The sequence below is a fragment of the Augochlora pura genome, chromosome 10 (genome assembly GCF_028453695.1).
Source record: "Augochlora pura isolate Apur16 chromosome 10, APUR_v2.2.1, whole genome shotgun sequence".
Lineage (NCBI taxonomy): Eukaryota > Metazoa > Arthropoda > Insecta > Hymenoptera > Halictidae > Augochlora > Augochlora pura.
This window is the reverse complement of record NC_135781.1, coordinates 4,710,907-4,736,541: the sequence shown is the minus strand read 5'-3', so window position 1 is coordinate 4,736,541 and position 25,635 is coordinate 4,710,907. Positions and strand designations below refer to the sequence as shown.

General features: G+C 41.8%; 1 protein-coding gene across 2 annotated transcripts; it reads left to right on the top strand.

The window, feature by feature from the left end:
* Window positions 1–184: 184 nt before the first annotated feature.
* On the top strand, window positions 185–25,595 carry LOC144476046 (GTP cyclohydrolase 1). Of its 2 annotated transcripts, XM_078192601.1 has the most exons (6): window positions 5,171–6,447; window positions 8,580–8,793; window positions 13,085–13,294; window positions 18,691–18,856; window positions 20,100–20,216; window positions 22,304–23,267. In XM_078192601.1, the coding sequence occupies exons 2-6, from the start codon at window positions 8,616–8,618 to the stop codon at window positions 22,431–22,433; spliced, it is 801 nt and encodes a 266-aa protein (XP_078048727.1). In that variant the 5' UTR covers window positions 5,171–6,447; window positions 8,580–8,615; the 3' UTR covers window positions 22,434–23,267. The 2 variants fall into 2 exon arrangements, with proteins under 2 accessions (XP_078048728.1, XP_078048727.1); XM_078192602.1 differs by lacking the exons at window positions 5,171–6,447; window positions 8,580–8,793 and adding an exon at window positions 185–312 and having other exon boundaries at window positions 22,304–25,595.
* The last annotated feature ends 40 nt before the right edge of the window (window positions 25,596–25,635 follow it).

Genomic DNA, 25,635 nt, shown 5'->3' with positions numbered 1-25,635 from the left:
TCACAGTAAGACAGTAATTGCTTCTGGTTACATAGGTATTGCAGTAAGGACGCAGCCGATCTAAACCGTGGTGACAAATTGAGCATGGTAGAAGTAAAGGGGGTTTTCCAAACGTTTTCCGGCCTTACTCACTAGATATATAAATCTGTTGACTGAAACCGAGCTTAGTACGTTCTTTCTCTTTAAAGAGAACTTGTTGCTGATTACTATCATCGTTCGCATAACTGTAGGATTCGTTTTAGTTCTAGTTACACTTCTGTAAGGTATCATAGATGTCCAAGTACACAGAGAACCTGCACAGACTGAATAATGGTAAATATATTTTTCGTATTCTCATTATTACTAAATCAATATCATTTTTCTCATTACTATCAGATCTGTAAAAATTTCTTTGTCTACTTTCCTGTATTTGTTGATTTTCTTTTCTAGTTCTAACAATGCCACATCCGTTAAAGTTTTGCGAATACAGTTTGTTCTTCCTTAAACGAATCGTCAAATATTGACACGACACCAGGATTATCAATTATTTGTTCAGAGATCGAGCGATTTTCATATATGAATCGCGGTGTATGGAATCAAATATAACGGAGCAGATAACCGTGATAATCTCGATCCTAATTTTTTTCGCTCGTCAAACCAGAAACGTATAGATTTCCGTGTCGCGCCTTTCCATATCCATTGCCATTTCTTTTTTAAGCGCATCGTATTTCACGTAGATTGATATGCCAATCATATAGAATATCAACGAAACGATATTAGGGAACGATATCGAATATCTATATAGAGTAAAATACTGAAGCTAGAGTGACAAATATCAAGTGTCCTCTTATGGGGTAAAACACATGATAGAGAGCAAAGAACTGTGTTGGATTTCCAGTGTCACAACAAGAAATTTATAAAACCATCAAAATCATTATTCCACATCCTGTAATATTCAGACTAGTTTCTTTATTGAGCTTTCATTTGACTATAAAATGAATGACATTGATCTATGAATGATAATACTTGCGCGGCTAAAATATACATATCAAATATAGATATACATATAGCTATCTGCATTGGATATGCGGGCATCGTTGAATGCGAACATCAACAGTTAGATCGAAACAATGGATGAATACAAATGGCAGATTAGTTCCTTATAAGTTAACCAGTCTCTTATAGTGAGAATAATTTCCATAAAAATAAATTGAACCCCTTCCCTAGGCCACCGACTGCTCAGGCAATCTACGTTTACCGTGTTTTTAGTACAAAAATCATTTTCATGCTTACATTTGATTTTGTTTCAGAACATCCATTCCTCTTGTTCATAAATTTCATTGTTAAACGTCTAATTACGTTCAGAAGTATTTTATCGCTTATCGTAGAGAACATATACATGCAATATACATACATCGTATACACGTAGCAACATATAATATCTTTTTCACAATCAGTAATTGTGATCGTCTGTTCGTACGGGTCCAAATGGACCCAACTTTGGCCTGACAAAGCCAAACGAATCGGTTCAATAGAAATCCGTCATGGAAACAGTCACGGTTTTAATTGCCGATCGGCGACCAGCGGTACGCGGAAGGATTTATCGGTTCCATGGCCACGGTAGAAGAAAGGAAACGCGCGTTACGTTACGATTCGGGGTAGATCTTGATCCCCGGTCGTCACTAGCTCTCGTCTCGTGGCATTGGATCGGTCTGCCGTGTTGTTACGTGAGAACGACCTCGAGAATTCTTCACCAATATATACGTACAGCATGATTTTCTACGCGCGACCGGCTGGCCGCTGCCTTTCCTTCGGTTTTTCATCCTCGTTTTCAGCCGGGAGCCCCGGTCTACGGCAAAAACCATCGGTTTGTTAAGTCGGCTGCGCCGTGCCTGGCCGCGTTTAAATAACCGCACACCAGGGAGAGACGGACGGGTATTCTCTCACGGATCTATCGGTCCCCCGGTGTTATAGATCGCTCATTGTCTCGCGCGGACACGTGGCCAGACGCGATCGATAATTATCGGACCGGTATCCCCACGGGCCTTCGGCTACTGCTCGTTATCGATTGCAGCAAGTAGTGAAGGTCAGCTGAACTCGGACGAGTTTCAGTAGTGCGACTTGGAAATACGAGCGTGGACCTCGCCGCTCTAATTCACCGCACCTTCCTGCTGCGACCTGTTTCTTTTTCTCTTTTTTGTTTTCAGAAAGAAAAACATTAACTATGAAGTGCACTCGCAGTCACAACGCCTGTCCGTGTACCTCCCCGCGTAGCGCGTCTCGAACAACAATCGGTGGGGTGGACGGTTGATAGTTTCTATGACGGTCTTTTTTTTTTCGAAGAGGATTTCTTTTTGTCGCGATGCTGGATGCGGCAAGTGTTATAAAACAATCTAGCCTTCCCGTGTCAGATTTTTATAGTTCACAAAAAATATAAATTTTAGACTGTGAAACGATGATTTATTTTAGTCGCTCGTCTGTTTCATTTAATAGTAGCACATGCAGCACAAGTTTATTACATAAATGCACAGAGAATTCATCTTCATGCAATGTACGAGATTTTTTAACGGAGAAAGTAATTGATTAGTACATTTTACATTACCGACCTCTCAGATATTAATTCAAGTCTTTTTAAGGCAAAGTAAACATTATTGTAAAATTTTTATTTCTATGAGAACCGAATATTCTAGTTAACAAAAGAAATATCCAATTTCAATGAGACGCCTTAGGAAGATGTCGCGTATCAAAAATCCGGAGTTCGATTATTTTTCGCAGAGATTGCGATCGTTTAATCGGCGAGCGATTTTCATTGCGATCGTTTTATCGCGTCGATTCGTCGAGATCGAAGATAAAAAGTGTCGACGGCATGCGAACGATTTTCGAAGCTATTAACCGTGCAGGCATAAGTGTGCCGTTAACTCGAATCACTGGAACCTACCTTCGAGGCCCTTGTCTCGTCTAATAGCCCCGGCGGAATATCACGATAGCCTTATCGACGTTTAAACTTAATTACTGAAACAGCGAATGGCCAGTTGAACGCCGCCATCATACCTTTAATTATTGTTAGCGCATACTAATTACTTGTAACAACAGCACTTATAATGGAATATCAATATCGCGTTACGTGGTTAAGTTACAGGGACACTGCTGTGCGAGAGTGTTCGCGTCTCTCCCCCCCCCCCCCCCTCTCTCTCGCTTTCGAAGATGTATTAAATACTGTGTACAGTTTTTTGCGCCCCATTATTCTAAAGTTCCATTTAAAACATCAGCTTCTCGGATTTCTTTCACACAAATGAATGAACATCGATCAATAGACAACGACCATTGTGCATTCATACTTCTCGCTCGCTGTGCCCATGGGATCTATAACGCGCGATCTCGCAGTGACAATCTTTTTGAAATTCCACACCTACGCGAAGATTCAAGGATCCCGAGACCATCGAGATCGTCGCAATGAATTAATTCGGAATTTATTCGAACATCTCCGGACGCGTACTATGATCAAAATCTGTAGTTTGTCATTGGTGAGAACTAGAAATCTAATTGACATAGATACTGCTTTCGCGTTCGAATCGTTTTAATCGATCGAATTTCGCTGCACTGACCTTGATTCACTTTCGTCAGTTTCGGTTTCGTTAACGATCTCGTCTGCTATTCGCGAATGTAGCGTACTTTTCGTAGAGGAATCGGTGAAACTGCAACGCTCGAACAAAGGCACCGGTTTCGTAATCGTAGCGACATGAAGCGCGATCATTTAAACTGGGTGATCAAGGTGCCCACTAATAATTCTTCATTCGGGGATTTCTGTGCTCGCCAAGGCGAGGCTTGACTCACGCATCGCATACCTGGAGCGCCGGTGTATACGAGACCGCGGTAAACGGTCCTGCGAATAGAAGGAAAAGGGAAGCACTTGCTCAAGGAACCGGTCTCTTGGAAATCACGGATGACGTAGATCGTGATCCGCGAAGCCGTTTTTTCTGTACTCTTTTCGTGTTGACGCGCGAAATCTCTCCTCCGATACGTATTTCTATTCGCAGACGCTTCGCCAGTTTTCCTCCAGGATTCCCATCGCTCGTCCGCCTCTTTCCCTCGTCGTTAATTAGCTGTAACGCAATTACAGTACTCGCATCTTTGTTAACAAACGTCTAACAAGCAACAGCCTTGACCGATCCGTGATCTCTCGTTTAACGAAACGGGTTCGATTCGACCGGACGAGCGCGGGACTGCACCTTGTGGAAAACATGAATATACAAATTGGCGGTTCAGTAGCCAATCCAGTGCAAGTCCACTTTTCTTTGAATGCGAGCTGCGTAGCGCAAACACATCTTTATCATACGATCTTCCGGTCGATAAATCGACGTAGTCGATTTCTTCATAAATAAACAATAGATAGCAGCACTTATATCGACTCACGGAATGACTAAACGAAATTCTTCGGGCAGAACTATTTTCTTAAAAAAAAAAAAAAAAAACAGCAACAATTATATAGTCATCCTTGTCAACTTATAATAAAAACTGCGCTCCGCATTATTAGCGACATATTTATTCGTTTACAGTTAATTTGCATAATTGTTTATTTGAATTTTGAAATAGGTAGACTGACGCGTAGATGGCTTTTGAACTCTTAAATAGTTACTGTAATGTATGCTGTTGTAGTGTACGCAAATCGGTGCTAAAATGATTATTCATTACAGAAATATTGTTAGGCAATAATATTATGCAATATCATCGTGCAATATTAGCGCCAAAGTAAATGGCCCGTGCACGATGACCGAAGAAGTGCACACAAATGGAAAAGTCTTGTAGTGTTTCGCGGCTCCCGAGATAAGACGGATGAGCGAGATGAAGAGATGGGACGATAAAAGACTGCAAGAGAGCCTAAGCTATCTGCGCGCACAATCGTGTTAGGGATCTGCTAAATGGATCGATCGCTCCGAGTACAATACGATTCTATTTATTCAAACTCGTCGAGAGAAATGACCACTGCAATAACCTGTGATCACAGATAGTAGGGCCCGGTTGCCCCCACCTCTCCACCGTTATCGCCAAACTTGAACTCCAATTTCGACCCGGACGTTCAGTTGACCGTGGAAAATCAGTCTATCTACATCTTCGTTCTTGTAACCACAAGTTGAAACTATAATTGTAAGTCGGTTGCTCTGCAACGACCGGGAGGCGAAGGTGTAACTGCGATTTGGGTGCTATAACGCAATTCTAGAGTAGGAACGCAGCCCCTCCTGCGATCGGGGAACGATAGTGCAACTACAGTTGAGTGATAATGTAGCAATAGTGCGATAATGCAACTTCGGTTGCAATTAGGAGTAGCAGTGCCATCTTAAATACAATCGAGAGACGATAGTGCAACTCAGACTATTTTAGTCGATAGTCCAATTCCGGTTGCAATCGGTGACGATAGTGCGAAGTCAACTGGAAGAAAATAGTGCAACAGCAATCGGGGATGTTGACTAATAACAAGAAACCACTAAAACGAAGTGAATTACAAATTAAGAAATACGTAGAGAATCATGCTATCGCTCCTACCATAGTACCAAATCTGCACCGAACCCGTCAAAAGAAGACTCCCGACAGTTTTCTGCCAAAAAGGTGGCGACGAATCGACGAGCCAGAAAACCTGCAATTCTATCCGTGCAGTTCCGAGCAGCACTCGAAAAACCCGGTTCCAGCGATCTCTGCGCAAGCGAAACCTGGGTATTTCCCTCTGTCCACCGTGGCGGGAGGATCCAGGGAGGATCACGGAGAGTGGGAGCCGCGGATCCTCGCTCTCCCGTGTCACTCTCACCGTGCACCGCGCTTGCATTCTGCCGATATATATCGATCAGACGGCGGCGACCGGCTGGTCAGTCGCGAATCCATGCTGTTCGTGGATCGTGTTCGGTGGTCAAGTTCCTAGATAAAACGGACGACGAATCAACGCGAAAACAATATACATATAAAAGCAGTGTGGCACGGTGCAAGGAGAGAAAAAAAGAAAAAAAGAGAGAAAGAGATAGAGAGAGAGAGAGAGAGAGAGAGAGAGAGAGAGAGTTAGCGGGAGAAAGAGAGAGAGAGAGAGAGAGAGAGAGAGAGAGAGAGAGAGCTGGAGGGAGAGAGAAACGAAGACGGAAGAGACATATCATATAGGGGACATTCGCCACGGTTTCGCCGCGCAGCGCGCCGGTTCAGTCACACTGCGTCACTCGGCCGAGCGACTTCGCGCGGCCCTTCTTCATTTTCCGAGAACGGGTCGCCTCTGTTTTTCCTCGTTTTCTCCTCTTTAATCGCGCCTCTTCTCGCCTCGCGACACCACCCGGTGCACCACGTTAGATCGGTATCCGCCCCCGCGCTAGATCGGCACACGTCGATCGTTCAGTTGGTGACGAAGAGAGATCTACCGAGGGCGGCCGACGATTTTTTCCGAGCTCCGCTGCCAGGGCGCACGTGAACCGACCGTACGGAACCTACTGACGAGTAAGTTTCATCAGCCTCGTGCTGGTACTCCCCCCGATTACCCTGGATCATCGAGCCGGTGGCCGCGCGCGCGGTCATCGATCACGTGGCGATCTACACGCGTACAGCCGACTGGATCTCCTCGATCCCGCGCGCGCTGAGATAGCCGGCTTCGCGAAATCGTTTTATGGAAAACGGGCGACGGTGATCACTGTGACAACTCCTCTCTCTCCGTTTTTGATGTACGAATTTTCGACGGGAGGACGATCGAATACACGCTTTCTGCCGTCGAGAACGTCTAATGCGTTTCGCTACCACTGGTCGCGTATACTTACCGACGATAGTTAATGCTAGAATTACCAGCCAAATTGAATGGTTTCTGATAGTTTTCTTTCATTGTTCTTGATACCATAAAAATGTTCTGCTCGATATTTTTATACGAACTTTATTTATATTGTAATAAAAATTGTAGGAAGTTTGAATAAATCCTATCTTGTTATTGTTATAAATCAATATATATTAGTCACATTTTTAAGAAATTTTACATATCGTTAATATTTGAGTAAAATTTTATGCTGGAATAAATGTATGTTTTATTGAATTAAAAATATATAGTACAGTGAAGAATATAATATAACGTTTGTATCGTTTTAATTAGTGTATAAGATAAATGAAAGAACATACAGAAAGAATGGAAAGAAATACAAAATTATAAAATTCGAAGAGAAGAAAATTAATATTTTCGTTGATATAATATAAATTTTTATTCTATATTTAGAAGATTTATTTCGTCCAAGGATATGCATATCAGATTTCTTAACTTTTGTCGGTATGTGTACATGTCATATCCATTTCTTGAAGGTCATTTTAGCGGAGCTCGGGTCCATTCCGACCCCAAATATAAATATTGATATTTGGTTTCAGTATGGTCTTTAAAACTATATTAAAAGTTTGTTGAATGGAATTGATAAACAATATTACAAATAATTCTAAGCGTATAGTACTTGGCGTTACAATTAAGAATGTAATTTTATACATAACTTTTCTTTGTTACATTATTCGTCTGTTCATAAAGTAGTTGTGACGCATTTAATAAAATATTCTAACGATCCAGACAATTGACAAGAAAAATTGTGGTAGCGACCGTGTTAAACGGACTCTTATACGGTGATTTATTTGCTATAGTTCCCATGAAAATTTGCACTGTTGAGCACTATTGAACCAATTCATAGTTTTATCTGTGCAGAGAATCTTAACTTCTAGTGCTAGGTGGTGATTTGATTTTTACAATAACAGTAAAGTAAATCCTTAATTATCCGAACCAATGGCACCACATTTGCTATAGTTTTCCTTGACAGTAACTTGCGTTTTCTGAAAATATTACAGCCTTGAAGCGCAGATTTGTGCAAATATTTTTCTATCCTAGATCGAGCTGAAATCGTCATCGATTTTGCATCAATAATTGTAGTAGAACACTAATATTTGTGTATTGTACCATTCACTTAGTTAAATCTACTGACCATTAAAAGCGACCAACACGTGTTGCTTTATAATAGTAAGAAGATTGCATACATTTAAACATTTCACAATTTTTACTGAATCGATCTTAGCATTAACAAATTGATCGAATAATTTTCCATGGAAATTAACTTTTACCAAATAAATTAACCATTATAGAAAATAAATCATTAGATAGCGGTCATTTCGACGGTCATGGTAGGTTTAGCATCAAAATTAAGAATACAAAAATTGCTTCAAAGGGTTGAAGAGTCAGGCCATTTTGAATTACAATATTTCCATGAACACAATTGCTAAACTACATACGTTATTAAAATATCTAGAATCAAATCCTATTCTTATCGATGTTCGACCACCATAGAAAATACAGACGCGCAATGCATTTCGCTTACCTTTGAAAAAATGCTTAGCAAAAGTTCTGATCGCAGCAACTGTAAAACAAACGACAAGGCTTTCGGTAAAAACAAAGTGCCCTACAGTGTACTATGCTAACTCCGTGAGTCAACGATATCACCCGAATTCCGAGATCGCCACGTCTTTTTTTTTTTTTGCCGACGTTGACACTCGTCGCGACAGCCATATTCGCCAGCGGGCGTATCTGTTTTGTTGTCGAACAACCCCCTTGGTCGGTTTAGAAGCGAGCGGTAACCGCTTGGACCACCCGACCAGCCATGAACGGGATCACGAAGATCATGGATAACAACTTTTACGACGACGAGAATGACCGCGCGATGATGATCAAAAAGCCGGGCCCGTTGAGTACCACCATCTCCTGGTCGGAGAGCGTCGAGGAGACCAACCTGGACGTACCGGGGACACCGAGGACGCCTCGCACGTCCACCACCCCAGGTATCACAGATTATGCGTATACTAAAAGTGCTTTACGCTCGGCTCTTTGAGCTCGTCCCTTTTGACATCCCGGAGTCGGCCTCTTAAATGATCAGAGAAGGTTTTTAGTGGTCAAGGACGTCGCCGAGGCATTCGACGGCGAACACCGTGATCGCCGTGCTATTAGACACTAACGCGACACACAAAAATCACATAAAAATTTGCTGGCTCTTTATCGGTGTTGTTTCGACGGCAAAGCGAGTTCGCAAATAACACGAACGATAAAGAAACGTTGCTTTCGTCGCATGCCGTTAATACGAGATTTATAACACGCAGTTCGCCTTTGTGTGGGAACACTTTCGTGGACAGATGAATGGAGGTTAATTGGTTTTCCGTTTCTATTATCTTCCCTTGGTAATCGTACGGAGAAGCCACTGAGACGAGATCGTTTTATTCGGTCTACCACTATTGTTTCCTAAGTTGTTCGTCCACTATCACGTAATAATTTTCTCGTATCTGTGGAGGATGTTGCTGAAGCCAGTTAAAATCGTCAATTGCGAACAGAGAAATGGTCGTTCCACCGAATGATTACATTACATAAAATAAATTTGTATATTCATACAAAACCAATTTATGCAACTATTGCATTAATGGAGGAGCTAAGATTTACGACGCGAACGACACTTTCGCATCAATTTTTTACCGAATCGGTGTGAAAAAGTATCACGCTCGAGGAAATAAAAATGTGATTGATTAAATTTCTTCCATTTAATTTAATTAAAGTTGCAAAGTGCAGCCGCACGACGGCATCGATTACTTTCACGTTTTCGCGTGTCGCGCGAGTCTGAATAAAATTAGGAGATTGTGGTAAATAAATTCGTCAGCCAGATGAACGACGCGATATGTCGAGGCGTTAAAGGGTAATGCCGAAAGGGCATTTTAATCAGGAAATTACGGGCGTCGAGGGTGGGCGTCGGGGTTGGCTCGCGAACGAAATCAGCGCCGCAAAAATTCCGCAAAATCGCGAGTCTCCCACTTATTAAACGTTCGCTGACAGGCGATGCCAGCGATAATCGGCGGGCCCGTTTCCACCTGACTCTCGGAACGTTTCCGCCACGTTTTGTCCGCGCGGTTCGCCTAATTGTTCCCGCGAGAGGGTCTCGCGCGGCCGAATAGTAACGATCGCGCGCGCACGGCATTCGGGGCCGACCTTTTTAACGAAATCTCGTGCAAGCGGTCGCTATCATTGATCAGGCCGCGGCCCGTGACAAAGTTTTTCGAGACGCGACTCTCGTTCTCTCTCGCCATAGTTTCTCGTTTCCGGGTCGATCCCGCCCGCTGATCTCAAAATGATAAAAAAACCCTGGGAACTGTCGGGTTACAGTTACGAGGATCCTGTGTGTAACGCGTAACTGTAATGCCCACACTGAATGCGTGTACGATCGTCGCCGTAGCATGACTATCGACTTTCTGTGGGAGAACGCCTCTGCTTTTATTTCGGTGGATAACGCGGGGAAAATTCCGGCACACCTGTGTCGGTCCCACCTGCAGGCGCCGTTCTGGATACGTCGCCCCTCCAGACTACCGTCGGTCACGATCCGATTCATTTTTCCGTCGATTTCCATTCCGCGATTTCGTTGGCCGCTTCCTCGAACGATCGCGAACCCTGGACAATGGTTAGATAAATCATGTTGCCACATTTTTATCGAGGCTCGAACGAATCTGTTAAATCTTTTGTTCGTCGATTACGGGGTTTGTGAGTTTACGACGGAAATTCGTAGGAGAATAATATTCTAACAGTTAATCGAATATTTTCCTTGCAACAATTACCAGTGCCAGGGTTTCAGTGGAAATAAATTGTTCCGCTTAATTACTGTTTTCTGTTTCATTTCAAGATTCTATTTCGACCTTTCTTTTCGTCGTTTATGCACCGCGTCGGACGCAGTCGCAAGCCAATTAATACACATCTTGCGCTAACCGTGCCGATACACGGTCTACGATATGCTAACAAATCTCTGAATAAAGGAGCTGAAACGGAATTGAAATTCCGTAAACATTCCATTGATAAAAATGTCGCAGTTTATTATTTCACGTAGAAGCGTGTGTTATATCGGATTTATATATTATCGCAGCATCGCGCAGCTGAGACATAATATTCTAAACGACGCTTTCATGAAATCCAAAGACGGGGAGTAGTTTCCAAGCCGGCAGAAATTTAGATCGCGGGAGCCGTAATTTTCCAACAATCGATCGCTAATCGTTTCGCGTCCCGCGCGTCCATGGCGAAACGCAGAACAGAAATCCTCGATAGCCTGGCGGCGTGAACGTCGCAACACGATCGAATTACGCGATACGGTTCATTAGCGAGCGATGTCTTAACTTTGTTCGCCGTCCCAGTGAATGCGCCAGTTTCCCCGAGCCTGGATCCCGATCCTCGCGAATAAATCTTTGCTGAAGTCTGTCTCTCACGCCTGTTAACACGGTTTAGATCGAGGCTCCGTGTCTTCGTCGGATATCGAGATCGTTGTCGTTATACAAGCGACGGCGACTTATTTGCTGCGCCGTGACGCGACGGGAATCTGTGACGTTTGTGGAACCCATCGTTAATCGTTATGCAACAGGTTCGGCTGCGAATCGGACCATCGAACTTGTATTCTAATTCGTACCGATCGTCGCTCGAAGATCGAGATTTGGAATGTTATTTCGAATAATATGTTATTTCATAATTACTGCCATGCTTGTGGCCACTTTTGAAATAACAATGCTTGATATATATTATTTTAACGCTAGAAGTACCAAACCAGTTGGAATGTCTGGTTTTTAGGTAAACATTTTTTAGAAATATTTGGATATATATTAGGATATAATTTTTGGTATTATAATATAAAGTGTACAAAGTTTAAATGAATCCAGTCCTGGTATTATTCTGAAACAATATAATACTAGTCGTGTCGAGGGCTCGATAGTTGTGTTAGATAATAGTTTATTTGATTATACATTTTATTTGATATATTATAATATATATTTCATTTCGGTATATTTTAAAATATATTTTATTTACATTATATTTTTATATACTTACTTCTTTTATTAAAAACTATTTCTTGCGGAATGACACCCCTTTTCTGCACCAGTGAATGATTATTTTCTTTCAGTAATATTAATTGGTCACAGCTCTCAAATTACAATTATCAAATAACTTTATTAATGAGGTTGCAAGTTCGTTTTCATTCGCTCGTTATTTAGTACACTAATCCTCTCCGTTTTCTCAAAAATCTCTAAATAGTTTGGTTCAATATTGGGCAAGTTATTCCTTTTCAAAGAGCGTCCAAACATCGATGGAAGTCGCTGCAACTGATCCGCGTTTTCTGCTGCAGGATGTTCGCGTAGATTTTCTCTGAAAAGGAACGTTTGCTTCGCAAACCCTTTGGTGACTAGCGGACAGGTTTCACGGGGAAATTCATGCTTCCATAAGCTACTTGGCTTTAGCTCCCTTTCATCTGTTACAAAAAAAACTTCTTTGCGTCGAAGTCAAAATACCGATACGATCGATCATCTAAATCATTAATTGTCGCGTCATTGAAAGACAATCGAGAGTTAAAAAATGATTATTTCAACGGCATCGTTACGCAATTAAAACGATTATAAAACATCTGTTATCGTGATCGGTATAATTGCAAAATACGATAGAATCCATCGCTTCCGGACTGTTTCAAACGCGTCGCGAATTTTATCGAGTTTTCCAGCTGCAATCTCTGAACACTGGTTTCCGCGTTTGTTTAGAAACGGTCGGTGTATGATAAAAATAGGACTGTATCGGCTATGTATTTCTAAGGAAAAACGGAAAAAAGGAACGATGATTTTCGTTACCACACGCAGACAGATCTCCGGTCATCGCGGGTCATCGCTTACGATGATAGCGTTGCTAATGTTAATAACGTGATCTGGCTGCTTTGAAATTGAACAATCAAAATGAATTACAAAAAGAAATCGTCGCGAATTTGAAGGACCAGTGAGTTTAACCCTTCAAGTCTGGCCAATAAAATATAATAACACTCTTCGCGAGATAATCTTAAATGTTTTCAATCACTTTCACTGTTTTAAATTTCGTCTACTCATTTACAGCACCTTGACCATGCTATAGATATATATAAATATTTTTTAAATAGACAAAAATACTAAAGGGAATATATATAGAAATGTATACCATAAATCCATGAGATTCGTTGTCCACCCATACGTCTCCGATGAAATTTTCGGAATGAAAAGAAATGCACGGGATGCTTCAGCCTTTTCGTTGCTCGTTTTACAGGCCACGAGAAATGCACGTTCCATCACGATCTGGAGTTGGATCACAGGCCGCCAACGCGGGAGACCCTGCTACCGGAAATGTCACGGAGTTACAGGCTACTCCTGAGCTCCCTGGGAGAAGATCCTGATCGGCAAGGCCTTCTGAAGACCCCGGAACGTGCCGCGAAAGCTATGCTATTCTTCACGAAAGGCTACGATCAGAGTGTCGAAGGTGCGTCATTCTTGTATCATATTTTTCTCCGTTCGATAAGGGTAGAGTGTGGCGAGCACGGCAACGGTGAGGGGATGGATTTTTGTTCGAGCGGTTGCGGGATTTTTAGTTGATTTTTTCATTGTTGCGTCGAGGGTGGAGAGACGATTTAAATTAATAATCTTCACTTTCAAGTAGTCTGACTATTACAAGTTGTTATTAGTTATTTCTAGTTACAAAAAGTTTTTAATTGTTATAAATTAGCTGTTAATAGTTACTATTAGTTATTACAACTATTAATAGTTACAAACAGTTATCATTACTATGAATAGTTTCCTTCGTTTAATATTGAGCACATGTCGGTACCTTCTTCCTTGCTCAACAAGGGTAGACTGCGAGAATGATGATAACAGTGATCACAATTGACACGATCCCGAAGCAGAAGAGTGGTTACGCTTACATAATTGAGAGTATCGTAAGCACCTGTTGCCACCGGAGACGCGACACCAATTACGCGAGTTACGGTAAATCGTAATTACGTGTAATCACGTGTGATCGATTATTCCTTGGCGCTCGTGAGTCAGCTTGTAAAACTGCCGTAAATTGAGTATTGTTACGCTTCTTCACCGACGTATAACGTCGCCTTGGCGTTCTGCATGGATACCGTTTACGCGATAATCAAGAAGGAAGGTTAGCGTCGAGATTACGAACGACGAACCGAGAGGCGTCGATCGAGCGAATCATCCCCGCGGATAAGGTTGAATGAAATATGAAACCGCGAGTAGTATAGACCCCACTCGAGGAAAGTGGCGCACTTTTCGTTTCCCTTCTGCTCTTCAACCGGCTCGAGGATCCGTCACTCGGCGAGAAAGAGGATGATCCGAGAAAGAGAGAGAGATAAAGAAAGAGAGAGAAATAAAGAGAGAGAGAGAAATAAAGAAAGAGCGCGATCGAGAAAAAAAGAGAACGCCAAAGCTCACGATATAAATGGGTCTCAGGGACGTGGAGCCAGCCCGAGAAGAATACCTTTCACCTTTTCCTTCCATTTGTCGTCGACTAAGTACGACCGCCACCGTTCCGAAGTAATTATAAGCCCGCCGAACAAAATGGCGACGCACGGGCAAGGTCCGTAACGAGTCGACTGTTCTCTCTCCCTCCTTTCGTTACGTCTTAACGATTCTAATTGCCCTCCCTGTTCGACGTCCAGTGACTCTCGGTGCCGTATCACGGCTCGATTAAAATTCCCTTAGCTATTCACATCGCCTGCCATCTTCTTCCGAAAGAATCTACGCTATTTTAACTAGCTTCCACGACGATACCCGTAGCTGCATGTATTTTACTTAATTCATAAATATCTGACTTAACTCGGAAGTTTATTTGGCAATTGACAACAATAATCGCGGATTCATAAAATCTCTGTTAATTTTTATAATTCCTCGATAAATTAAAACGCTTTGTCTACTTATAATCTACTGTCTCAATTGCCGTTCCATTTTCTATTTGAAAAGTACCTATTTTATTCGAACGTTTAAACATATTTCATCCCTTCTCAGCCGAAGAACAAGTATTTACTTTGACAATTTGTATATTAAAAAATGTCAAGTAAATCCTGAAACAATCGTGAAATAATAGAACAGTATTTACCGTACCACCTTTATTTTGAAATCGTGGAGAAATACGAACGGTGAAAGGGGTGGTTCATGTTTTTAGAAAGAAGAGCGTAGGTGTTCCATTAGATTGATTATCCCCATTCGCTTCTCATTTTTACGAAAGATTTTCTTCGGCAGGAAAACATAGAAATTTTACAAAAATTTCACTTTTTGCAGAAAGAAAAATATCTTGATCGCATACTCGAGTCCCTTTAATATTAGAACAACCGATCGAAATGCTTGAATTTATTTTTTTCTGTTACAATCTCTGACGTTACATAAATGTTTCTGGGAGAAATTTTTGAATAAATCGAATCCTGCTATCGCTATAAGACAATGCGCATCGGTCTTGTTAAGAGCTCGGTAATTCAGGCGTTGATCAGATTGAAGCTCACGCTCGACTTAGTTAAGAGAAACGACGTGTTTACGTGCGGGATTCCGTGAGCCGGTTGTCCGCAATCGTTTTAAGTAGTCTTTGATAAATGGCGCGACCCCTGTCCGCACGAGAAATTCATCGACCAAGCTACAGGTGGCGGAGAGACTTTAATTCACTTGGACTTAACCCCTCTCTCCCCCCTCCCCTCCCCCACCCCGTCCTCCTACCTCGCTTCGGCGGAACCGCCCTCGAGATAAGCCCGGTTAACGGTGCCCCGACTCGATCCAGTGAATCTGAAACGACTACCGGAGAGCACTTTCCTAGAGAAAGCTCGGTCCACCCTCTCCTAACCACCCTATGCCACCAGCCTGAAGCCATTCCCTTCTCACGATTTCTCTTTGCCTTTCATTCCCCCGACCTAGTCCAGACCATAAGCTCGAAGCAGAACTTCCGTTCGAAATGTTCGTACGTTGCCGCACGATGCTGTCGCGAACCCTTTTCTGATCGTAAAACGTTTAGAAATTTCGCATTTATCACCAATTTCGTGGCAACGTTTATTGGCAAATTAGAAAACGCGTGAAACAGAAATGTTGGAAAAATTGCAATATTTTAGCAGATCAAGTGGTAGTTAATAATAAATTGGCTTTTTTTCCCGATCGGTAGTCTGCGAATTGGTTGTCATGATAACTAACAATTTGTTATCTATTATTGAGATAAATATGTTCGATTGTACAATATTATTATACAATTTTTTAAATATTAAATACCTTTCGCGATGAATTAAATAAGTCATCGTACCCATCGTACGTGTAATTAATTACATATCTGCAACTTTTGCAACAGGATATTACGTGAATGTATCGACATTCGTCCTTAAAGGGTTGATGGTTCAACTAAATCTTTAAAAAATTTGTCCTCGAGAAATAAAAATATGTAATATATTTTTCATTAGAATTGTAAGAACATTTCGCGGATACGGAAAACGAAAACATTTCATAAGATGATACAAGGAATAATAAAATGACGCGAAAAGAAACTTCGACCGCTCTTTGATCTCCCGGGCGTCTCTTCACGCTCTCGCGACGCTTCACGCTCTTTAACTCGCTTTTTGATCTTTCGCGCGAGTCTTCACCGCGACGACTTCACGCTTTAACGACTCGCAATAGTCGCAATGCTCTGCCTTGCATCCGAATCCCTGAAACTGATTTCCTCGCGCACACATGCGCACATTTACATCGATACGCTTTCTTAGAGTCTACAGTTCACCGAAAAGGACTTATTACATCCTCATTACACCCTTATGACTTGTAGTTTACAGAATAAATAAACGTACAGTCTGAGCTGAAATAAACAAAATTATTATTTAGTTTGGAAAATAATAAAAGGCAGAGGAAGAATAAAAAATCAAATCTCCAGATTTATTTCATCGATTATTACATGAATGTTTGTTGAATATTCTTTAAAAATTTTTGGACTCTGGATCTCGAGGTATCGTATCCATCAATGGTCGAGGTCTTTTTCTTCGTACACCCTAAATGATATTCATACTTTCCTCAAGCGTCCTCGACTTCGTTGTTAATCACGTATTTAACTAAACCCTTTTCGCAGACACGGTCAGTGCTCTCGGAATTTTTGGCCGGCCTGTAGGCGGACGTTCTGTAAAAGCTTTTTCTTTGCGAACGAGAGAACCCCATAATTAGGAAGAAGGCCGGCGCATTGAGAGCCTAATTTCAGCCACTCTGTGCGAAACGGGCGGAGAAACAGCGACGTCGATTACCTCTCTCCGCTGAACAATGACGAAATCGAAAAGTCTGTCGGCTTCGGTGACGCGCCAAATTGAAAGTGTTAATCGAATCCCGATGAAAGGATGATCGTCGCCGAGCCACCGAATCGAAAAATTAAACTGCTCCCTTTGTGTATCAGACGCGGATAGCTGGTAAATAGACAACAGGAAATTGTCCTGACTGGCTAGCTGTGAAGGAGCTCTAATCTCTCCTCGAGCGTGCAATCTGCCCACGACAATACTGTTGGTACAGCACCAAAGACCAAATAAATTGTTCGTGACAATATCCTTATTTGTCACAATTTTAAAGTTAGCAAAAGTGATTGCACTGATTGACTTCCATTTACTTATTGTCGAATTTAAAAACTTATTCTTGTACCTAATTTAAAAATTTATATTTAAATAAAAAGAATTTATTTCATGGCTAAGTTCAAAGGTCCATGGCATAAACAATCTCAAGTATTTTAGCTTGAGATAAGTACATCACGCGCGTCAAATATTAGTAAACACGTGTAGACTAAATCAAGATAAAGCAGTCAAGAAAATGGGAGCATTTTCTTTCCGAAAAATCTCAAAGGAGATCTAAGAGCCTCGAAGGATCTATCTTGATTCACGAAAAGCATCTGAACCGGTTACTACGTGCCGGGGAACCCATTGTATAATACACGTACGCCACCCACACGGAAACCATGTTGCATTAAGGATTCATTGGGTAATTTTTTATCACGATCCCGGCTCGGTTACGTATGGAAATATACAGTTGATTAACGCGGGGCTACGGATCGTTTCATCATTGTCGGTCATTGTGAAGGTGTTTCTTGTTAAGGTTGCCGTGGAAACCGTGGAGAGCACCCTCCATTATACCTACCCACTAACACCTACGTGCTGCCGAATCGTACGTACGCGCCGGTACGCTAGTATCGACGCTATAGTAAGTAGGTCAATATCGAGTAAATCACAGACAGGATCGCGAGGACCTTAACCCACGCGCAGAGAGGATGTTCTTTCGCGGAGCAATTTAAACGACACTGCTCCGCTATCTCTGTTCGTTTATGCAAGAACGGGCTCGTCTTACAGTCCCCGAGTTCCCAATTAGGAACACTGTTAAACAATTGTACTTTTGACGATATTTCGTTATTCGATATTCCGCGAGATATTTTATGGCTTCGTTTATTTCCATTTAGACATCGTGTAGGTGAATTTAAAAATAACTAAAAATTGCACAAAGTTGAAAGGTCTTCGGGCTATTAATTAGTAATTTTGTTACATAATTATACTTGCAGTGATATTTCGTGAATGCCTCGCCAAATATTTTATGGCTTCGTTTATTTCCATTTAAACATCGTGTGGACTAATTTAATTTTAAAATCCATATATAACTATTATTTCAAAGTAAGTTTATTTACCAAATTCTCGATTGCATAAAAGGGTACAAGCTATCTCAAAAATCTATTTTTCTCCAACTCTGATAATCACACGTTCATCCATTATTCATACACAAGAACGAACCACCATCAATTGAATCTCCTAATCGTTTTATACAACGCAACCCAATTGCAATAAATCTTTTGCGACTAACTCTAATTCAATGGTGTTTTTCGTTTTCCAGAGGTGATAAACGACGCAGTGTTCGACGAGGACCACGACGAGATGGTCGTCGTGAAGGATATCGAAATGTTCTCGATGTGCGAGCACCATTTGGTCCCGTTCTACGGAAAAGTCTCGATCGGTTACCTGCCCTGCAAGAAGATCCTTGGGCTCAGCAAGTTAGCCAGGTAACGCGAGCCGTGGTCCTGCACTTTATTGCACCGGGGGACCGGATTAATACTCGCGGGCTCGAGACTGTCGCGGCCGGTCTAATTAAATCTCGAGATTTCTCGTGAAATCTCGAGTCAAGATTTCCACACGTTTAAGAAGACCGATATCCTCTCCTCCTACGGAATGAAAATTAATTGCTCCCAGCTACTCCTCGCCGGGGCAATTAAATCCTTTAATTGAACTGCCATCTACAGCCCATGCTTATTCGATCGGCCGCGCTTGCGTTACACGTGTACGAAACTTTCTTAATTCCCCTATTGTGCCTTTAGACTCCTTACTCTCGGTATAACGCTATAAACAATCCCATTAAGTGTGATTTTATTGACGTAGAATGAACCACGGTCATATTTTAAGAGATGATAGTAAATTTCTTCAGATTTCTTTTTAGAGAGAATAATCTTTTTTGGAGAGAATAATTATTTTTCTAATATAAAGAAACAATGGTAATTTTTAGGCAGAAGAAGCTAGTGAATTTACTCCAAAGTCAACAATTTTTTAATCGTGTCGGAATCAACAAAGGCATTAATTTTTGGCATTTATTAAACGAAGTCTTCTTCAACAAATTTTTTCCTTAACTAAGTTTTCTTTGTTATTCGATTATATCTGCACATTTTGAACATTTACTTACTATGGCAAAATTATATTTTCTTCATCTCCATTCGCCAATTACGGTCATCATTTTCGATCGTTCATTCAAGATCCTTCTTAAAATAAAATCAGAAACTTTTATGGAGACAGTGCTGTACATCGAAAACAAATTCGAAGCGAGCTTCGCTCGCAGCCGGCATCGGTTCGCGCGAATAGTTATTTAATTTGCGTCGGAATAAAAGTTCAGCATGGCGGCCGTGAACCGCGCGCGAGAGTAGATCAGGCGAAATCAATTTTTGCTCGGTACCAAAGCGGTACCGCGGCGATGACAGCGGACAGAAAAGTTTTGCCAATGAACGGCCGCGACTCGAGCGCACCAGTCGAGCTGATATACCGCGTTTCACAACTCCGAGATAACGAATTGCATCGGCGGTGGTCACGGCCTTGATAAAGCGCGAAGAAAAGATATACGACGGCGCTTGCTGATCGTAGGCACGCCGAGCACTTTCACGCAACGCGCCGCTCGTTTCCAATCGTCGCCCGATCGATCGTAATCGCGGTAATAGCCGTCGTTAACGTTCTCATTGTTCGCTGTTTCTTTTTTTTTTCCAGAATCGTCGAGATCTTCAGCAGGCGTCTCCAGGTCCAGGAGCGGCTCACCAAGCAGATCGCCGTGGCGGTGACCAAAGCCGTGCAACCGGCGGGGGTGGCCGTTGTCGTCGAAGGAGTGTAGGTATCTTTGTCCTTTAACATTGAAAGGAAAATATATTATTGAACATTTCTTGCGGGGAAGCTGTGAAAACTGTGCGAATCACGTAGGATGATTCTACAGGGTACCAAAAGTACAATAGTATACTTTTTAATAACGTTATGGACATTGAAACATGTTTCAGTAATGTTCGGACAAAAGAAGACATCCGACCGATCTTCTTGAATATTTTTCAAATTTATTAAAATAATGGTCGTTCTCAAGGAAACTAATTAACAAATTAAAGAAAGTCTCGTTACTCCAAAGCTCGTTTAAGAAGCAATATGTCAAAGGTTTTCCTCAGAAATCCCTGACATTCTTCCCCTTTAATTTTCACAAGTGATTTGATAATTACGAGAATTTCTTCGGCTGTCAATTGGCTCCAAGGCTCGTCCCAAATTCGTTCAATCGATTGTCCAGAAGAGTCTGAAACGAGAGCGGCGAACGATCATGAACGCGATTTCGCGCCTCCCTCGGTTTCGTTCCTACGCGCTCGACACTTGAGCAATAGTTTTCGCAAGGACTAATAGCATGTAAGAATGCGACCTTGTGCTAATAAGGTGCTATCTCTCGGCAAAGAATTAAAGTGCATTCTCTTAGCGGAGGGAATGTTACGTTCTTCGGTAGCGAGCTCGGGAACGTTTAATAATTCCAATGTCCACGGGTTTTGAAACGCGTTATGCGATATCACGAGGATTACCTGAACTGGTATCAATCATTCTACCAAGTATTCCTTGACGTCATTGTTCCACGATTTGTCATCTTGACCAGCCTTTGATCATTCGAAGATCTCGTTTCCTATAGTGTTTCCACTCGTAACCTCATACCATTTAATTTTTCTCGTAGATAAAATAATTAACTCTTTGTTTTTGATAATTTTCTAATGACGAGGAAAATTTATATTTATTCTGTTTCTATAATTATTTTAATATTTAAATTCTGAAATTAGATGATGGATTTTTATGTAAAATAAAAGTTGCCTCAATTGACTGTATGAAACAGAAGTTTGATGGCAATGCCTTGTCTTTTAATAATATTAATAACTTTTAAGTAATATATTGAGGGCTCAGAATTTCTTGGTAACATTAAATAAGACTGTATGCATGTTCGCACGAAATCGTGAATGGTGGAAAATACACGTGCCACTCGTGATCACAGCTCGTCGGTCGCGCGATAGGGTGTGAGCGCTATCGTCACCATCGAATGCCATTAATAACATTAATACCATTAATACCATTAATATCGTCCGCGATAAATCAAATACCGTAACTGGACGGCGTAATCGTTCTAATCACGATCTGCGAGCGGCTCGTGTCCGACATCGAAGAACTGGTTTACTGGGAAAACCTCGCGACGACGTCAGGAGTCCTTGGAACGGTCCCACGACGACGCCTTAAAAATGCAGGGCCCGATAACGCGATCGATTACATGAATGTGTCGTTAATGCTAATCGTCCTGCCCTCCGTAACGGCACGCGACGATACAGCGGACACGCAGTACCCGCCTTGAACACTGTAATCTTCTGCTCTCGCCGATCAGATAACAGTATTCTGGCCTTAGATCCTGTTGGATAAAAAAATGTTAATAACACACCATTATTAACGCGTGGCCAACTAATTGCTACCCATTCTAACGGAGAGACTCGATTACACGTAACTATGCAAATCGTCTGATTACGGAGAGACTGTCAATGAGAGGTTTTCCTTTAGAAGACCATGCGTTATTCATGTCTCGTTAATGTACGTTTGATAGTCAGTTGATCTGAATGGCACAACATCAATCGAGTAAACGTTCATTGAAAACTTATTGCTTTTCTTATGAAAATAATAATAACTTTAAGATAATATATAGGATTAACGTCTCCTGAGATTTATAAGTGAATTAACCATGGAATTATTGAGGTGTTTAGAATTAATATTTTGTTCAGTGGAATTTTTATCCTAATTTATTTCATGCGAGGGGTGCAAAACTGATTATCAGCTGTAGAGTAGTGAAACTGCAAAAGCACATTTCCCCTAATAAATGCAACTATTTAGAAACAAATGACGAACTCGAAGATCTGTTGCAGGCACATGTGCATGGTAATGAGAGGCGTGCAGAAGATCAACAGCAAAACGGTGACGTCGACGATGCTGGGCGTGTTCCGCGACGACCCGAAGACCCGCGAGGAATTCCTGAATCTGGTCCAGAACAAGTAAAACGCGACCCCCGAGCTGTTCTTCACCGACGATGCCGTTACCATTGGTCGAGGGTCCACGGAACCAAGATGGCCCCCGACACACGATTCTTGCTCCCGAAACGTTTCGCTCCGCTGCTACCTCAAAAAAGCTTCCAAAAGGCAGTCGTTCGCGACGGCGTTTGCTTACTCGATGGCATACCCTCGAATATTGTTCCGTAAAATGAAATATTATCGGACCCGTGTCCGCGTTGTTAAACAAAATGGTAGAGCTCTATTAACGATTTTATCCGACGTCCGCTGGACGAGCGGCGAATGTTGGCCGGCGTCGTCCAAACGCGTTCTTAACACAGGGCGCCCTTAAACTGCTGATCGAATGACACAGAGACAATACGGTAGTTAACTCGCGCGAACCTTACGCGAGTTCGACCATGCCATGTTGGCGAGGAAGATGGCATGTTATGGGAAATGCCGCTTTCTGGCCCGGCGGGTCGAACTCGCGCATCGTTTCGCGATATCAGAGCCGATAAACGTGGGATGCTCGAGAACCACTGCGAGTCTATGATAGTTGGACGATGCTTCTGGGAACGCGCAGGCTGCTTTGTGACAAGTGGAAACCTGCGAGCGACAATCACGGCTTATATAAATACTTCTTGTGTTCTCGAGCGAAGGCCGGTTTGCTGATTCGATGATCTTTAAAGCGTTACCTACCGGTTTGCAACCCTCGGACGTTCCTCAGGATGGAAATTTACTAATTGTTCCTGCTCAGACTCTGTAATAGGATTCATAGGATGTACTACTTTAGACTTTCACATTGTAAATGAAACAAGATACGCAAAATTTGTATTTATCTAAAGGTCTGTACAATTTTAGATTGAAAAGCGTACCTACTTTATATTGTGAACATGGTAGCTCTCTGGTTTCATTGTAAGATGTACTCTTTTAAACTGTATAACTTTATTAATATTACATCATTTAATGTATAACACAAAGATAAAGCGAATGCAAAGCAGAGTATCATCCTAGAGTCTTTCACGCCATTTCTGAGGAACGTACGAGTTCAGAGGGTGCTCGCTGCAATAATATAATAAGCTGACTTGAAAGCGAAGTTACTGAATATGAGAACACAATTTGCGTGACTTTACTTTGAACGTTTTTCCATTATCCTGCCATTCTCGCAGGTCGTTCGACCAGTCACCAAGCAGTCTCTGTATCGGCAACGTTATCAGCTGCTGGACCAGCTGTAATAACCGTTTAGATTGTTGTACCTTGAGAATACTTTTGGTAGCGTTGCCAATGTAATACCACAGAAGCAACGAACGCGTCGTTGCGTCGGGCAGCCGCGTTTACGTCGACGAGACGAAGCCATTAGGAAATTCTACGGTGAGGTTTCTCGACCGGCCGTCATTGACGGTTTCAGTGGAACGGCCTCTTAAGAAAACACGTATTCTAGATTCTATGATTCTACATTCACCGTTCCTCTGAAAACGACTTTGTCGCGTCGATGCTTCGGGCTGGTCGTGAACTGTATCGTGCGGAACGTGTCGCAATGAATTATGCAACCGGAACGAGGAGGCTCGAGACTCTCTTTATGCAGAAAGAGAGGCAACGAAATTTTTATTTTTTGCAGAAATATGCAGTTTAAGGTTTCGGTTGTTATTCAATTAATAATTCGAATCTGCGGACGAGAACCTCGAAGAATCTTTGAATCTATGCTCGAGAGAGGTACCTTTCTTTCTGCAATGCGTACACGCGTTTTCGGTCGCATCTGTTCATTGGGAGACAGTCCGAAGCGGATGGTCGTGTTTCTCGTTTGTGGAACGTCCCAGCCATACGTTTCGCAACCAGGGACCATTGAGAGCCATTGCGTCGAAGCTGTTCATTCCGTTACTTTATCTCTTGCTGTTTGTATCATCTGTTTAAATGATCCGAGCGGTGGAGAGGATACTCGTGTTCGCGATACGTTAGAACGAACGCGCGAGAAAATTTTATGGTGAAAGTATAGGAGTTCGGACGCGCGATGTTCCAGCCATACATTGGGCGTCCAGAAGCGGTTAACTGTATAAACGGAGGAAAAGGAAAAGAATTATTTATCCTGTGTACGCGACAGCGCGTGCCACAGTTAATTTGATCGTCGTGTAATTTATGTGATTTCCTCGTACCCGGCGCTATTGCCGCAACTGTTTCATTCCACCGAGAACGACGAATGACAAATAACGTACCGTCGATGCACATCATTTGTTTAACGAATTGTATTTTTATAGTGACACCGCGGAAAGATGATCCGAGTACTTAAAAGACACTTAACCGATCGTTTTAACCCTTTCGCGACCCGTCGCTTCCTATCAGATTGCTTATTTTAGTTTCAAAACTGCAGTCAACTTTATTTCGTTCCGCTTTGGACAATCGTGAACAATCTGTGCACTCTGATTTACTATAAGATTTACAGATTCACAGATTTACAGGTATACAGGTTTACGGTTTTACAGATTTACAGATTTTCAGATTTACAGATTTGCAGATTTACAGAGTTACAGAATACAGAGTTACAGAATTACAGAGTTACAGAATTACAGAGTTACAGAGTCACAAAGTCACAAAGTTACAGAGTTACAGATTTACAAAGTTACAGAGTGGCAGATTCACAGATTTACAATCGAGTCGTTGGAAATTTATAAAATTGTTTCTGAAAGCAGATCTTCTTTAAATTGAATATACAACAGAGTAAATTTAATCGTAAATCTGAATTTACCATTGAATAATTTACCATAGAATAAATTTGAATTCCAATCGAAGCACGACCAATGACAAGCTGGGATCGCAGAGGGTTGAAATCTGTTTATTACACCGTGCACCGAATCGCCAGTCAGCCCTTCGAATGATCCCCAGATCGACCAAGGAAGATCGACGAATGCCAGATCCGTTCCAAAGTATTATTGTCGAATACCGTCGAATCAAATTACGCATTCATTGAGCTTCTAAACCGCGGGCGTGATTCAAGGTGTCACTCGTTGAAGGTTCAGACAATATTGCGCGTATTTTGGTGCAGCCTTCGATTCTATTTTTCCGGCATTCAACAAAAATGAAACGAAAAGAATATCTTAATGTTATTTATGAGAATGAATGTTTAATATTTATAATATTTTTGTGACAATGTTATATAAAGTTATATTTATACTTTCAATGGCGTTCCTGAATTTCTGCTTTCCGACGTCGACTTCCAC